The 18,426-nt window shown below is 38.0% G+C and overlaps 1 protein-coding gene across 2 annotated transcripts in view; it reads right to left on the bottom strand.

Annotated features, from left to right (window-relative positions):
- Window positions 1–12,773, bottom strand: part of Herp (Homocysteine-induced endoplasmic reticulum protein) — a 31,073-nt gene extending 18,300 nt beyond the window's left edge. The window contains exons 1-3 of one of the 2 annotated variants that reach the window (XM_070103435.1): window positions 12,201–12,773; window positions 9,142–9,273; window positions 5,189–5,561 (exon numbers count right to left, since the gene is read on the bottom strand). In XM_070103435.1, coding sequence (XP_069959536.1) covers window positions 5,189–5,561; window positions 9,142–9,273 — 505 coding nt within the window. In that variant the 5' untranslated portion in view covers window positions 12,201–12,773. The remainder of the gene's footprint in view (window positions 1–5,188; window positions 5,562–9,141; window positions 9,274–12,200) is intronic. The other variant, XM_070103434.1, reaches the window with a different exon arrangement.
- Between the last annotated feature and the right edge of the window lie 5,653 nt (window positions 12,774–18,426).

Genomic DNA, 18,426 nt, shown 5'->3' with positions numbered 1-18,426 from the left:
ATGTATCACGTAATGAAAGTAGTTTATTAGATTATGTATTGGTGGATAAAAGGTTGATGGGTAGGCTCCAGGATGTACATGTTTATAGAGGGGCAACTGATATATCGGATTATTTAGTTGTAGCTACAGTTAGAGTAAGAGGTAGATGGGAAAAGAGGAAGGTGGCAACAACAAGTAAGAGGGAGGTGAAAGTGTATAAACTAAGGGAGGAGGAAGTTTGGGTGAGATATAAGCGACTATTGGCAGAAAGGTGGGCTAGTGCAAAGATGAGTAGTGGGGGGGTTGAAGAGGGCTGGAATAGTTTTAAAAATGCAGTATTAGAATGTGGGGCAGAAGTTTGTGGTTATAGGAGGGTGGGGGCAGGAGGAAAGAGGAGTGATTGGTGGAATGATGAAGTAAAGGGTGTGATAAAAGAGAAAAAGATAGCTTATGAGAGGTTTTTACAAAGCAGAAGTGTTATAAGAAGAGCAGAGTATATGGAGAGTAAAAGAAAGGTAAAGAGAGTGGTGAGAGAGTGCAAAAGGAGAGCAGATGATAGAGTGGGAGAGGCACTGTCAAGAAATTTTAATGAAAATAAGAAAAAAATTTGGAGTGAGTTAAACAAGTTAAGAAAGCCTAGGGAAAGTATGGATTTGTCAGTTAAAAACAGAGTAGGGGAGTTAGTAGATGGGGAGATGGAGGTATTAGGTAGATGGCGAGAATATTTTGAGGAACTTTTAAATGTTAAGGAAGAAAGAGAGACAGTAATTTCATGCACTGGTCAGGGAGGTATACCATCTTTTAGGAGTGAGGAAGAGCAGAATGTAAGTGTGGGGGAGGTACGTGAGGCATTACGTAGAATGACAGGGGGTAAAGCAGCTGGAACTGATGGGATCATGACAGAAATGTTAAAAGCAGGGGGGGATATAGTGTTGGAGTGGTTGGTACTTTTGTTTAATAAATGTATGAAAGAGGGGAAGGTACCTAGGGATTGGCGGAGAGCATGTATAGCCCCTTTATATAAAGGGAAAGGGGACAAAAGAGACTGTAAAAATTATAGAGGAATAAGTTTACTGAGTATACCAGGAAAAGTGTACAGTAGGGTTATAATTGAAAGAATTAGAGGTAAAACAGAATGTAGGATTGCGGATGAGCAAGGAGGTTTCAGAGTGGGTAGGGGATGTGTAGATTAAGTGTTTAACATGACTTAAGAAATCGTAATGACATGATTGCAAATAAACCATACCCCCGGCCGGGATTGAACCCGCGGTCATAGAGTCTCAAAACTCCAGCCCGTCGCGTTAGCCACTAGACCAGCTAGCCACAATAAGATTCATCCAACCTAGTTGGAGATTCGTCTGTAAAAACTTGCATTTGTGGTCACAGAGGTGCCTGTGCTAACTTTCCTATGGTGTAGAAATATACCTAGTTGGATGAATCTTATTGTGGCTAGCTGGTCTAGTGGCTAACGCGACGGGCTGGAGTTTTGAGACTCTATGACCGCGGGTTCAATCCCGGCCGGGGGTATGGTTTATCAAGTGTTTACATTGAAGCATATATGTGAACAGTATTTAGATAAAGGTAGGGAAGTTTTTATTGCATTTATGGATTTAGAAAAGGCATATGATAGAGTGGATAGAGGAGCAATGTGGCAGATGTTGCAAGTATATGGAATAGGTGGTAAGTTATTAAATACTGTAAAGAGTTTTTATGAGGATAGTGAGGCTCAGGTTAGGGTGTGTAGAAGAGAGGGAGACTACTTCCCAGTAAAAGTAGGTCTTAGACAGGGATGTGTAATGTCACCATGGTTGTTTAATATATTTATAGATGGGGTTGTAAAGGAAGTAAATGCTAGGGTGTTCGGGAGAGGAGTGGGATTATATTTTGGGGAATCAAATTCAAAATGGGAATTGACACAGTTACTTTTTGCTGATGATACTGTGCTTATGGGGGATTCTAAAGAAAAATTGCCAAGGTTAGTGGATGAGTTTGGGAATGTGTGTAAAGGTAGAAAGTTGAAAGTGAAGATAGAAAAGAGTAAGGTGATGAGGGTATCAAATGATTTAGATAAAGAAAAATTGGATATCAAATTGGGGAGGAGGAGTATGGAAGAAGTGAATGTTTTCAGATACTTGGGAGTTGACATGTCGGCAGATGGATTTATGAAGGATGAGGTTAATCATAGAATTGATGAGGGAAAAAAGGTGAGTGGTGCGTTGAGGTATATGTGGAGTCAAAAAACGTTATCTATGGGGGCAAAGAAGGGAATGTATGAAAGTATAGTAGTACCAACACTCTTATATGGGTGTGAAGCTTGGGTGGTAAATGCAGCAGCGAGGAGACAGTTGGAGGCAGTGGAGATGTCCTGTTTAAGGGCAATGTGTGGTGTAAATATTATGCAGAAAATTCGGAGTGTGGAAATTAGGAAAAGGTGTGGAGTTAATAAAAGTATTAGTCAGAGGGCAGAAGAGGGGTTGTTGAGGTGGTTTGGTCATTTAGAGAGAATGGATCAAAGTAGAATGACATGGAAAGCATATAAATCTATAGGGGAAGGAAGGTGGGGTAGGGGTCGTCCTCGAAAGGGTTGGAGAGAGGGGGTAAAGGAGGTTTTGTGGGCAAGGAGCTTGGACTTCCAGCAAGCGTGCGTGAGCGTGTTAGATAGGAGTGAATGGAGACGAATGGTACTTGGGACCTGACGATCTGTTGGAGTGTGAGCAGGGTAATATTTAGTGAAGGGATTCAGGGAAACCGGTTATTTTCATATAGTCGGACTTGAGTCCTGGAAATGGGAAGTACAATGCCTGCACTTTAAAGGAGGGGTTTGGGATATTGGCAGTTTGGAGGGATATGTTGTGTATCTTTATACGTATATGCTTCTAAACTGTTGTATTCTGAGCACCTCTGCAAAAACAGTGATAATGTGTGAGTGTGGTGAAAGTGTTGAATGATGAAAGTATTTTCTTTTTGGGGATTTTCTTTCTTTTTTGGGTCACCCTGCCTCGGTGGGAGACAGCCGACTTGTTGAGAAAAAAAAAAAAAAAAAAAAAACATTGGTATATAAGGTATATACACTGACTTGTGACTCTATAATTTGTATGTGATCTGCAAAATAGGCTCTTTACTAATTACAAATACAGTGGACCCCCGGTTAACGATATTTTTTTCACTCCATAAGTATGTTCAGGTGCCAGTACTGACCAAATTTATTCCCATAAGGAATATTGTGAAGTAGATTAGTCCATTTCAGACCCCCAAACATACACGTACAAACGCACTTACATAAATACACTTACATAATTGGTCGCATTCGGAGGTAATCGTTATGCGGGAGTCCACTGTATTACAAATTATGAATATTTTTTTAACACGCTGGCCATCTCCCACCAAGGCAGGACTCACAAAGAGGAACACTTTCACCATCATTCACACTATCACTGTCTTGCCAGAGGCACATAGGTACAACAGTTCAGATGTTCCTCCAGAAAGCAAAACACCCCAAACCCCTCCTTAATGTGCAGGCATTGTGCTTCCCACCTCCAGGACTCAAGTCCGGCTAACCGATTTCCCCTGAATCCCTTCACAAAATATTACCTCACTCACATTCATTTATTAATAATATGAAGAGAATAATAAGAAGGGAATGCACAAGAGTATAGTGGTACCAATGCTCTTATACAGGTGTGAAGCACGGGTTGTAAATGCTACAGCGAGGAGGCAGCTGGAGGCAGTGGAGATGTCCTAAGGGCAATGTGTGGTGTAAATATTATGAAGAAAATTTGGAGTGTGGAAATTAGGTGTGGAGTTACTAAAAGTATTAGTCAGAGGGCTGTTGAGGTGGTTTGGTTATTTAGAGAGAATGGATCAAAGTAGAATGACCTGGAGAGCGTAAAAATCTGTAGGGGAAGGAAGGCAGGGTAGGGGTCATCTCCGAAAAGGTTGGAGGGAGGGGGTAAAGGAGGTTTTGTGGGCAAGGGGCTTGGACTTCCAGCAAGCATGCGTGAGCATGTTAAATAGGAGTGAATAGACAAATGTTTTTTGGGACCTGACGAACTGCTGTAGTGTGAGCAGGGTAATATTTTGTGAAGGGATTCAGGGAAACTGGTTAGCTGGACTGGAGTCCTGGAAATAGGAAGTACAATGCCTGCACTGTAAAGGAGGGGTTTGAGATATTTGTAGTTTGGAGGGACACAAACTGTCATATCTGAGTGCCTCTGCAAAGACAGTGATTATGTGTGAGTAATGGCGAAAGTGTTGAATGATGAAAGTTTTTTCTTTCTTTTTGGATTTCTCTCTCTTTTTGGGTCACCCTGCCTTGGTGGGAAATGGCTGATGAGGCAATAAAAAAAAAAAGAAGAGATTTGGAGCTGGGAAGTACAGCTATTGTGTTATGGGCCCAAAACCATTATACTTTTATAATTTGTAAATACTATAATTTTTTATAATTTGTAAATATAACTTTGGTAAAACTGAATTCGAGAGCATTGTGTGCTCTGAATAATACTGAAAGAACAGTGAAGAAATTTAAAAAGGGTGCAGTGATGAGAAATGTATAAATCAGAGCAGAGGAGTGCCGGATCACCCAGGCTGTAATGGATACATGGGTCAGCGGACCACCAGCAGCATCAGCCTGGTTGACCAGGCAAGCACCAGACATCCACTAAGCATGACAAAACTCCCACAGCTGAGCTTCCACAAATACAAAAGTGCAACTGAGAGTTCAATTCCATTATCTAATTATTGCTCACTACATAAATGCTTTAGTAGAATTATTTGATCTAGGCATCCCTTGTCCTGTTTAAATCCCTTTATTACAACATTATAATTTCTTAAAGACAACTAATTCATCTAGGATATCCTTAAAACACTAAGGAAGCATTTGTATACCAGAAGATATCAGAAACACTCCTGGGACAAGTGTAGAAGTCTTCAAGAAGAAATTAGACAAGTATCGTCACCAGGTGCCAGATCAACCAAGCTGTGATGGATATGCAGGGCAGTGGGCCACCACCAGCAAAAGCTTGGTTAACCAGACAAGCACTAGATGAGCCTGGCCTATGGCCAGGCTATGGCCAGCCTATGGCCAGGCTCTGGGAACTCGTCAAAGGTATATCAAAGGTAAGGGTACACATTATTCTAGTGATTATTCTTGAAACTTACTTTTTCTCTAAAGAATACGGTAGCTGCTAAGTGCCAATGACTAATTCCTTACCAGGAGGTGAATCATTATTTACAGGGGTGTCCTGTGAAAACCCAGTTTGCTGAGGGGTAGTTCTCTCTGCATCTCTGTCTGGATTCATGTCTGATGGTAGCTGGGAAGATGACTGTGTGCCCACTGATGATGCTGGTAACTGGGGAGATGACTGGGTGCCAACTGATGAAGACTCAGGCGAAATCTGCCTTCTCTGACTACTCGAGGGTGATGTCTGCGAGCTTGCTGACGTGTTTACAGAGTTACGATTGGGCGAGCAAACTAGATGAATTGTATAAGCGTTATTTTCGGTAGGGTGTCGTAAAACATTTCTTAATAGTAGATCGTCAAGCAGCAACTGTCCTGAATAGATGAGACGCTGTTCATCCACTTTCTGTGAAATTTAAAGATAGGCGATTTAAATATTTTGCTGTAATAATGATTGTTATAATATTCATGGAGAAGTATTACAGCCACAGGGATCAGCACTTGCTGAATGGGTGATAATCAGGTCAGATACAGGGAGAGGATAAATCCAATTCCTTGGAGCAACATCAAGGATAATAAATGAATAGAATAAGACTGAATGAGTGATGGCAACAGATATTTCATCAGAATACCGTACCTCGGTGGAAGACGGCCAGTGCTAAAAAATTTCACAGGCCAGCTGATAATACAAGAGATATCTTTTTACTGTTTTTAAATTAGTTCTTGTTTCAGTAGACAACATTAGCCTCTTTTACATCCGTTAACCCTGTCGCACTTTTTTTTTTTTTGTATGAAAAAATAAATTTTTCAGGGCGGTCGTTTACCAATATGGGAAGAATATTAGAAAAAGTATAATAACTATGCTTATGTTATATGGTAATTCTATTTGTCTATCATTCACACGCCCAAGTCTTACAATTTATACTCAGGGACATATATTTATGTTTTTTTTAATTACTATTAGACAAATCCTGAACTGTGAAGATCCATAGCAAGCAGTAGGCTGTACTAGATGTGATTATAGGTTTCATGTCTAAATGTATACAAGGGATACAAAGATACAGATTTTTACAAACACAAAATAAGGAAAAAATAACTATAAATATCAACTTCAATCATCAGCCTGAGATAAAATTTTGTACTCATGGTTACATCATACCAACATCCCCCAATAAAAAGCAGTGGTGCCATGAGTATGCTAAGAAAGAACACAATAAGTGTCAGGGGCACAAGACTATTCAACTGCCTACCAGCATACATAAAAGGGATTACCAATAGACCCCTGGCTGTCTTCAAGAGGGAGCTGGTGAGACACCTAGAGTCAGTACCTGGCCAGCCAGGCTATGGTTCATATGTTGGTTTGCATGCTGCCAATAGTAACAGCCTGGTTGATCAGGCCCTGATCCACCGCAAGGCCTGGTCATGGACCAGGCCTTGGGGGCGCTGACCCCTGAAACTCCCTCCAGGTACACCCCTTTTAATATGTAGGAAAATCTAAGCAAAACTGGTTAGTGACAATGTAGCCACCAAGATGATGATAATGCATTATCAGAGAAAGGCTGAAGCACCCATTTTCATTTACTATCACTACAGATAATAGAGAAACCTAACACCCACTGGTACCCAGTCCATGCCAGTTGGGGGGGGGGGGGAAAGCGGCCAATAAGCCAGTTTCCCCATTTGAAAAAATCAATTTTAACAGCCTACATTTTATCAGTGGAGAAAGATCTCAACCAGTATTAATTTAATATTAGATTTTATCAGCTTAATGAAGGCAGCCTCCATGCTTGATGAAGGCAGCCTCCATGCTTAATTTAATAAACATGGAGGATGCCTTCGTGCACAACCTTTACTAATCCACAAATTTCTTCCAGATGATACAAACTACAGTGAAATTGTAAATAAAACAAGGAGGGTAGAGAATCAATTTCACATTAATTTCCCCACTCAAGTTCGAACAGAGGCGCCTCTGTAACATATTCGCTAACTTACAATTTGCTTTGTGTCCACATTAACTCACGATTGTACTACTGACCACTTGTGTACACCACACAGGTATACTGTGTAGGAACTAACCCTGGTGTAAGTGGAAGTATTTGCCAACCATATCTCCCACAGGTGCTCACCACAGCTGGCCTGTTCCCATTAAACAATGTTGCCATATTACAAACATTTCATTTACTGTATTATGTATGGTAAATCTTCCTGTAAACCCTTATTCATAGATTTTTTTGTTTAATCTTTTTAAAATGTTTATTATTAAAGAGTTGAAAGTAGTTAAAAATGAATATAAAAATGCAAAGTTTGTTTAAATAAATATTACATTAGCCATATCTTGGCAAGGTAGAGCAACCTAGAGCAGGAGAGTTCCATTATGAGACTTATTTAACAGCAATATTTTCACTCATTCTTCAAGAGTGCCAATTAAGAATGTTTTTTATAGCACTTACACAAATTTCAAAGATTATCATTAACTATTTCCTCAATTATTCAGTTAATATAAACTAGAGAATTACAACCTTAAAAATTTTTCTTACCATCCTTGTTCGATTGATATTCCAATTTTTCTAACATTTATGCAAAATCATAAATACAATGTATGTATAAGTACCTATAAAAAAAATGTAGTGAAACTTAGTACACAGTGAAAAGTGAAACCTCTTAACATACTCTTTTAAAATACACAACTCATTAACTTTAAATTGTCCTCATAAGGAAATTAAACTCTTATAGCACAAAAACACTTTGAAGATACATTAAGCTTCACAGGAGCCTTAGAATATACCTATAAATGTCAATGATTTTATTCCAATTTGAGGACTTGATCAAGGTTTGTCATCCATAGATAGCACTGGAAAGCTGGATGATACATTCCAGTAGGAGAAAGGGTACGGGAATTACAGTGAGCGAGGGACCAAGGGAACATTCAGTTCCCATACATGCACAAGGTATAGCCATCTTGAATCAGCCACACTATTCAGTTACTGCAAAATGCTAAAACCATCTAGAAAGCCTCCCTTGATATCAATGTCAAAACTAATAGTTATGCATTTGCTTGGGTTGAATTCCATAAAAAAAAAAAAAAATCAGAATGCCACCACATATGACAGGATGCAATGTTGTAGCCACCACCATACAAGCTGTATGCTGTAATCATGAACTAATGCCCAAATGCAATGATAACGCAGTACAATGAAAATGACGCCTAAAGGAAACCAAAGCTAACATGGGAAAAAAAAATTTATGTTCCGTAGTACAATACAGTATGTGAACTAACTTTTATACTGTATTATGTTTCAACAATTGGTGCCTGGTAAAGGCCCTCCCCCCAGTGGGTTTAACAACACAGAAATAAAAGTATCTCTTATCCTAATTTTTCTAGTATCACTTGTTGACTTACGCACATACCTTTTTGGGTTTCGAGAGTCTTTCTACTCCTGAAGCCTGGCCACGGACCAGGCTGAAGTATATCTGAAGGGCATTCCAGGGACCAAGGCACCCTGCAGCCCAGCCCATGACTCTTATTCCAAAACTGTCACTATTCTCGTGATACCTCATGGCAAATACTTTTATATAAAAACAATTATATCACCCTAAGTAACAGGCTAATGTTACTCCAGGTAACATGAATATTAGCAATGAGTTACATTTAAACAACCAAAAACCTAGGACATATAAACAAACTGAAATTTCACACTAATGAGAATGTAACAGTAATTTGGTAAATTTAGGGTTATGCCCTAAGTAATCAACTAAGAGCATAAAATATGTACATGTAAATAATTTAGTTACATTCTAAAAACATTAAGCTGGTGATAATTTGCTCTGAAATCTCTTAAATAGCTGTGAACTCTTGTGTGAAAAACAGTAACTATTACCTTTGTTCAAAATGTCACTAGTTACTTATGCAAAAATTCTTCAAGACTGCTGCAAAAAATCAACAAGTACTTTTAATATTAGAAAAAGAAAAAAAGATAATCACTCACTGGTTTAGAAGGATGAACAGATGATAAATGATCCTTAAGATATAGTACAGACCAATTCAGGTCACAGTCCATGCGTTCGTCTGGAACGCTCTGATTGGCAGCTTTAATGATCAAAGTCACATTCCCTTCCATCTGCCAGGTGAAACAAATTTGCTGGTGTTAGAGGGAAGTGGAGGCAAATAGTTTTTATGACTTGACATGCTGTTGGTGTGAGCAAAGTAACATTTATGAAGGGATTCAGGGAAACTGGTTAGTCGGACTTGAGTCCTGGAGGTGGGAAGCATATTGCCTGCACTCTGAAGGAAGAGTGGAGATATACTGCAGTTGTTGAACTGCAGTATCAGCATGCCTCTGGCAAGACAGTGATAGAGTGATGATGAAAAGTGTTTCTTCTTCAGGTCACCTGCCTTGGTGAGAAACGGTCGATGTGTTAAAAGAATATATATATATATATATATATATGTATACAAATTCATCTTGCAATTCCAGTACTGATGCTGGAAAGCAACAGGAACTTGGCTTTCACTGAAAGGCGTGTATTCCACCATGAAACAATGATTTGTCTTTTCCTATACCTTTAATTATATACAAGTTTTGCATGTTTAACACTAAAATCAGCTTCATGAAGTCCAAAAATGACTGCAAAAACCGAGGATAGTGGACTGGCAACCAGTTGCTCAAACATAAGCAGCTATTGAACTGTCAGTATAACATGCTCGTACAATACAAACGAAGTGAAATCACAACACCATGGCTAGAGCAATTTCAAAACCACTAATTCAGGGAGGTAATTTAAGATGTTTCAATCCATCCTTGACTATTATCAAGCCATGAATTGATAACTGTCCAGGATAGACCAGGATATAATTTTCAGTTCTTTCTCTGAATTGTGGGTCAGTTGAAAAATGCCAACACATCCCTTCTGAATGAGTAAAACCTCTCAGCATCTCTCAACTTTCCTCTAACTCTTCCTTAACCACCAACAGACCTCTGGCTGTCTTCAAGGGAAAACCTGTTAGGTTCAAATTATACATGAATGGTATACAATACAGACAAGATGAAGAGTTAGACACATGTACAGCATCTGGGTATCTTTATTTGTAGACATTTCACTGTATCAATACAAATTCAAAGACATAATGGGAAGACTGTAGAACTCATACAGGTGCTCCTTGACTTACGATATTTTGACTTTATGATGGTGCAAAAGCAATTACAGCCTCTCGTCACTTAACGACGGAGTTCCGTTCCTAAGACCACATCAGTAAACGAATTCGTCACTTAGCGAGGAACCACTACTTACTGATACTTCAAGCATTTATAACAACTATTTCAAACATTTTATTCTGAATATATAAAAGGTCTAAAGGAAACTCCAACTTGATAACTTTGTTGTAATTTGCATAACTTTTACATATTACAGAAAATTGTAATTACTGTACAGTATAAAAAATATACTAAAAAAATTCACATTACAGTATAAAAGGACATTCAAATTAACATTTTAGTCACTGAATCCTTCAGAGTACTAGTTCAGGGTCGTCATCGTCATCAGGGTTATCAGATGTAGAGGGCGTGGGTAAGGGAGATGATGGTGAGGAAATGGAAGAACTTGTAGAGTTTAGCACAGGAGTCCTGGGCGTAACATACAATACCGACTGGTCGAAGGGCCAGTCATAACTCCAAGTGGTTGGTAAACAAGTACATCGCTAAGTAAAGAGAGGCTGTACTTTGGAGGTGAATCTCAAGATAATTACCCAGCATGAAGGCGGCAAGTCCGTAACCTGTGTACATTTATTTACATTTCCATACAGGTATTTAGATACAGTAGTAATTATTTGTTTATTAACTTATTCAGTGACAGTAGTTACTTATTTACTTATAAATTTAGCAGATCATTCATATTTAAATTATATTTCCGACTTATGATGGGTTCGTTGGATCATGACCCCATTGTAAGTTGAGAAGCAGCTGTACACAAAACATGACGCTGAGGGACTGATTACCTCGTCTTTTGTATGTAGTTCTACAGTCCTCCCATTATGTCCTTGAACTGTATTGATAAAACCACTGGATGGCAAAACGTCTACAAATAAAGATATACGCAGCTACTGTACATGTCTAATTCTTCAAGATCATGTCAGTTCCTGATCAGCCTGGTTAAGGTGCATACACTGGAATGCATGGGGCTAGCACCAACAGCCTGGTTGATCAAGTCATTGCCAAGACTCCTGGAGAGCAGAACGTTTCCATTAGTGTCGGAAAGTAAGAGAGTCGCACGTGGCTGGAGAACGCACACAGTATTGTCGCACTTCAAGACGTTTATCGAGGGAAACGTCTGACCTCAAGTGACTGACTTTTTCAGTCCTGCGAAGATAAATCATTTGAAGAACCAACACTTTGATGAAATAAGTCGCTCGTGCAACACTTGGGAACCTTTACTTTGGAAACGTTTCACCAACCAGTGGCTTCATCAGTTCAATACAGAGAAGAATGGTTGAAGATCAGAAGTCTGAGGTAATCAGTCCCTCCAGGCTGAGGGACTGATTACCTCAACCTCCTCTTATATTCATCTATTCTCCTCTGTAATGGACAAACGTTTCGCCCACACAGTGGCTTCCTCAGTCCAATACAGAAAATGACTGAAGATCAGTTTGAGGTAATCAGTCCCTAAACCTGAAAGAACTGATTACCTCAAACAACTCCTTCAACCATTCTTCTCTGTACTGGACTGAGGAAGCCAATGATCGGCGAAACGTTCCCACAATAAAGATAATGACGTTTTGCCCAAATGATTTAATTTTTCAGTCCTGTGTTGAACGTTTCTCTCCTGTTACGAAATGTCACCGGGACATATTTGAGGGGTTATCATCGGTCATTTACATAGATATTGAAATGAAAGATAATAAAATGAATTTAAATAGTGCATAAATACATTTATTTGCGTAATTATTCAGTTAATTAAGGTTGAGGAGTGGTGGGGAGGTGAGCCACTACTGCCACGTTATACACTGCACCTGCGCCACAGTACCTATTATCCAGCACTTGTACGCCCTCACCTAGTTACCTCAGAGGTTGGTGTGTGCGAAACGTGGTGCTGGAGAGTGATGGTGGTGCTGGTGACTAGAAAATGTTGAGAAATGAGTGTCAGGTCACCTCCTCCTCTCAGCTGACCACCATTTGTTAGTAAGCAAAGTTCCAGTAATGTTTCATTTTATTATTTTGGTATTTCATTCTCCATACACATTTTTTTGGCTTTGGATTTAAAAGCAGACTTGCTATAAATGCGTTAAATAATATACTGTGTAAGTTTTACCTCGGATAAGTTAATATATTAAATAAAGTGACTTTTTTTTCCTATGGGTGATTTTCTCACATATCTGACCATAATTATGTATATAACTCTCCTCAAACTACTCATGTATGTGTATGTGAATTTATTCATGAATGTTTGTATTAATTTCAGATAAAAGGAGAAATATTATGAGGGAAGTGTGTGCTTTAAGAGAGATTATAATACATGATAGATGAGAAGTAAGGTAGTCATGGTATGGTTATGTCTCAATCTTATTGGTGAGAATATTTCTTATGACTGATGACTCTCACTTCCTTCCTCATCCACCACCGCCGCCATTTTCAAACACATTTCTCACATTTGGGAATCTTGACTTGGAGACGTTTCGCCATAAACTGGCATCAAGGACCACACTGGAAATATGCAACTCTCTCTTATTTGGGATTATTTTAGGTAATCTGTATATATATATATATATATATATATATATATATATATATATATATATATATATATATATATATATATATATATATATATATATATATATATATATATATATATATATATATATATATATATATATATATATATATATATATATATATATATATATATATATATATATATATATATATATATATATATATATATATATATATATATATATATATATATATATATATATATATATATATATATATATATATATATATATATATATTAATGAAAAAAATATTTCTTTAAACGTATATATAATTTTATATAATTGACCAGTTTTACATATTCGGCACGACATATATATATATATATATATATATATATATATATATATATATATATATATATATATATATATATATATATATATATATATATATATATATATATATATATATATATATATATATATATATATATGTTACTATATAAAACAACCAAGGGGGGTTGAATGATAGCTCTAGGCCTTTCGTGTTGCAATCAATACATTATCAGGAGCTTGCAATGTTGCAGAAAAGAGTATGTCCAAGCAAATAAGATCACAGTGAGGGAACTGTCTTATTTTTCTCTCTCATCTTATTAATGCTCTTTAAATTATTTTTATTATGTGGTTGCAGTAAACCCGTAAGGGTCGTGTAGGTGCCTGGGGAATGACAAGCACATAGAACTGAACTAAGGGAAGGTCAGATCTAATTTCTCAGCTCAACATCCCTTCGCTACATGACCCTTATAATAATAATAATAATAATAATAATAATAATAATAATAATAATAATAATAATAATCTTTATTTCTACAAGTACATGATACAACTTATACAGACCATAGCTATATACAAAGCTCCTTGTTATGCATAGAATCTCGAGCAAATTAGGTTAATGTCCCAGGATGCGACCCACACCAGTCGACTAACACCCAGGTACCTATTTACTGCTAGGTGAACAGGGACAGCAGGTGTCTTAAGGAAACACACCCTAATGACTGATGGTGCAAAATACTATGAGCGGAAAGTAGTGGTGCCATGAGCATATCTAGACACAAGTGCAAGGGGACCAAGACTCCTCAACGCCATCCCCTTCACCAGGGGAGGGAACACCCCCCACCCCCAGAGTTATTTTTTTCCTCTTAATAAACAAAGAACAGTGCACAGTTGGCACTCTCATGCCTAGTGGCACTGGATGCCACATGTCGCACTAGATGCCACGTGGTCGCACCGGGTCCTACACTAGAAATAACCGGGTAGAATCCTGGGCGTGGGGTTGAGAGGTTGGAGCAAGTCCTCGGCACCTACTGCACCTGTCACTTGGCTGTAAACAGGTACCTGGAAGTAGGTCGACGGTGGTGGGCCGAAATGTGCTGTACTACTGAGCGAAATGACGATGTGCTGGGTGGGCAAGGTTGTAGATAATACTAATACTAATAATAATAATAATAATAATAATAATAATAATAATAATAATAATAATAATATAATAAAAATAATAATAATAATAATAATAATAATAATAATAATAATAATAATAATAATAATATAATAAAAATAATAATAATAATAATAATAATAATAATAATAATAATAATATAATAATAATAATAATAATAATAATAATAATAATATAATAATAATAATAATAATAATAATAATAATAATAATAATAATAATAATATAATAATAATAATAATAATAATAATAATAATAATAATAATAATAATAATAATAATAATAATAATAATAATAATAATAATAATAATATAATAATAATAATAATAATAATAATAATAATAATAATATAATAATAATAATAATAATAATAATAATAATAATAATAATAATAATAATAATATAATAATAATAATAATAATAATAATAATAATAATAATATAATAATAATAATAATAATAATATAATAATAATAATAATAATAATAATAATAATAATAATAATATAATAATAATATAATAATAATAATAATAATAATAATAATAATATAATAATAATAATAATAATAATAATAATAATATAATAATAATAATAATAATAATAATAATAATAATAATAATAATAATAATAATAATAATAATAATAATAATAATAATAATAATAATAATAATAATAATAATAATAATATAATAATAATAATAATAATAATAATAATAATAATAATAATAATAATAATAATAATAATAATAATAATATAATAATAATAATAATAATAATAATAATAATATAATAATAATAATAATAATAATAATAATAATAATAATAATAATATAATAATAATAATAATAATATAATAATAATAATAATAATAATAATAATAATAATAATAATAATAATAATAATAATAATATAATAATAATAATAATAATAATATAATAATAATAATAATAATAATAATAATAATAATAATAATAATAATAATAATAATAATAATAATCTTTATTTCCACAAGTACATGATACAACTTATACAGACCATAGCTCACACCAGTGACACACTATATACAAAGCACCTTGTTATTCAGAGCATTTCGGGCAAATTAGGTTAATTTTGTTCCCAGGATGCGACCCACACCAGTCCACTAACATCCAGGTACCTATTTACTGCTAGGTGAAGAGGGACAACAGGTGTCTTGAGGAAACGCCCCCTAATGTATCCACCCGTGCCGGGGATCGAACCACAAACCTCAATGTGTGAGGTAAGTAGTCTACCAACCCAACTACGAGACCGTGGTTGGTTTGTTGGGTTTGAAGTCTATCGATAATACGAGGGTCATTAAGGCTTCACTGGGCACACAGTGTATATACACTGAGCACACAGTGTATATACACTGAGCACACAGTGTATATACACTGAGCACAGTGTATATACACTGATGGATATATATGGCTCCCTAGGTGCTAATACACTGAGATACAAGTCTCGGTATATTTAACCTTGAATGTATTCTTGGATACCAGTGTTGTTTACAACATACTGCTGCGTCAGTACCCACACCCACCACCCTCACACCCACACCACCCCCACACCCAAAAGCACCAATCCTACACCCACGCGCACTACCCTCACACCCACACCACCCCCACACCCACACGCACCACCCTCACACCCACACCACCCCCACACCCACAAGAACCACCCCTACACCAACACGCACCACCCCTACACCCACACCGGTCTCTTCACTTTCCCCTCACATCTCGTATGGTGGAGTGGCCATGCTACAGTCCTGGAGGTGGGAAGTACAGTGTCTGTACTCTGAAGGATGAGTGAGGATGTTACAGTCCTGGAGGTGGGAAGTACAGTGTCTGTACTCTGAAGGATGAGTGAGGATGTTACAGTCCTGGAGGTGGGAAGTACAGTGTCTGTACTCTGAAGGATGAGTGAGGATGTTACAGTCCTGGAGGTGGGAAGTACAGTACCTGTACTCTGAAGGATGAGTGAGGATGTTACAGTCCTGGAGGTGGGAAGTACAGTGTCTGTACTCTGAAGGATGAGTGAGGATGTTACAGTCCTGGAGGTGGGAAGTACAGTGTCTGTACTCTGAAGGATGGGTGAGGATGTTACAGTCCTGGAGGTGGGAAGTACAGTGTCTGTACTCTGAAGGATGAGTGAGGATGTTACAGTCCTGGAGGTGGGAAGTACAGTGTCTGTACTCTGAAGGATGAGTGAGGATGTTACAGTCCTGGAGGTGGGAAGTACAGTGTCTGTACTCTGAAGGATGAGTGAGGATGTTACAGTCCTGGAGGTGGGAAGTACAGTGTCTGTACTCTGAAGGATGAGTGAGGATGTTACAGTCCTGGAGGTGGGAAGTACAGTGTCTGTACTCTGAAGGATGGGTGAGGATGTTACAGTCCTGGAGGTGGGAAGTACAGTGTCTGTACTCTGAAGGATGGGTGAGGATGTTACAGTCCTGGAGGTGGGAAGTACAGTGTCTGTACTCTGAAGGATGGTTGAGGATGTTACAGTCCTGGAGGTGGGAAGTACAGTGTCTGTACTCTGAAGGATGGGTGAGGATGCTACAGTCCTGGAGGTGGGAAGTACAGTGCCTGTACTCTGAAGGATGAGTGAGGATGTTACAGTCCTGGAGGTGGGAAGTACAGTGTCTGTACTCTGAAGGATGAGTGAGGATGTTACAGTCCTGGAGGTGGGAAGTACAGTACCTGTACTCTGAAGGATGGGTGAGGATGTTACAGTCCTGGAGGTGGGAAGTACAGTACCTGTACTCTGAAGGATGGGTGAGGATGTTACAGTCCTGGAGGTGGGAAGTACAGTACCTGTACTCTGAAGGATGAGTGAGGATGTTACAGTCCTGGAGGTGGGAAGTACAGTACCTGTACTCTGAAGGATGAGTGAGGATGTTACAGTCCTGGAGGTGGGAAGTACAGTGTCTGTACTCTGAAGGATGGGCGAGGATGTTACAGTCCTGGAGGTGGGAAGTACAGTGTCTGTACTCTGAAGGATGGGTGAGGATGTAACAGTCATGGAGGTGGGAAGTACAGTACCTGTACTCTGAAGGATGAGTGAGGATGTTACAGTCCTGGAGGTGGGAAGTACAGTGTCTGTACTCTGAAGGATGAGTGAGGATGTTACAGTCCTGGAGGTGGGAAGTACAGTGCCTGTACTCTGAAGGATGAGTGAGGATGTTACAGTCCTGGAGGTGGGAAGTACAGTGTCTGTACTCTGAAGGATGGGCGAGGATGTTACAGTCCTGGAGGTGGGAAGTACAGTGCCTGTACTCTGAAGGATGAGTGAGGATGTTACAGTCCTGGAGGTGGGAAGTACAGTGCCTGTACTCTGAAGGATGAGTGAGGATGTTACAGTCCTGGAGGTGGGAAGTACAGTGCCTGTACTCTGAAGGATGGGTGAGGATGTTACAGTCCTGGAGGTGGGAAGTACAGTGCCTGTACTCTGAAGGATGAGTGAGGATGTTACAGTCCTGGAGGTGGGAAGTACAGTGTCTGTACTCTGAAGGATGAGTGAGGATGTTACAGTCCTGGAGGTGGGAAGTACAGTGCTTGTACTCTGAAGGATGAGTGAGGATGTTACAGTCCTGGAGGTGGGAAGTACAGTGCCTGTACTCTGAAGGATGGGTGAGGATGTTACAGTCCTGGAGGTGGGAAGTACAGTGCCTGTACTCTGAAGGATGAGTGAGGATGTTACAGTCCTGGAGGTGGGAAGTACAGTGCCTGTACTCTGAAGGATGGGTGAGGATGTTACAGTCCTGGAGGTGGGAAGTACAGTGTCTGTACTCTGAAGGATGAGTGAGGATGTTACAGTCCTGGAGGTGGGAAGTACAGTGCCTGTAATCTGATTGATGAGTGAGGATGTTACAGTCCTGGAGGTGGGAAGTACAGTGCCTGTACTCTGAAGGATGGGTGAGGATGTTACAGTCCTGGAGGTGGGAAGTACAGTGTCTGTACTCTGAAGGATGAGTGAGGATGTTACAGTCCTGGAGGTTTTACCTGGAGTTTACCTGGAGAGAGTT

The sequence above is a fragment of the Cherax quadricarinatus genome, chromosome 85 (genome assembly GCF_038502225.1).
Source record: "Cherax quadricarinatus isolate ZL_2023a chromosome 85, ASM3850222v1, whole genome shotgun sequence".
NCBI classification, from domain to species: Eukaryota; Metazoa; Arthropoda; class Malacostraca; order Decapoda; family Parastacidae; genus Cherax; species Cherax quadricarinatus.
The sequence above is the reverse complement of the archived record's forward strand: the minus strand, read 5'-3'. Positions and strand labels throughout refer to the sequence as shown.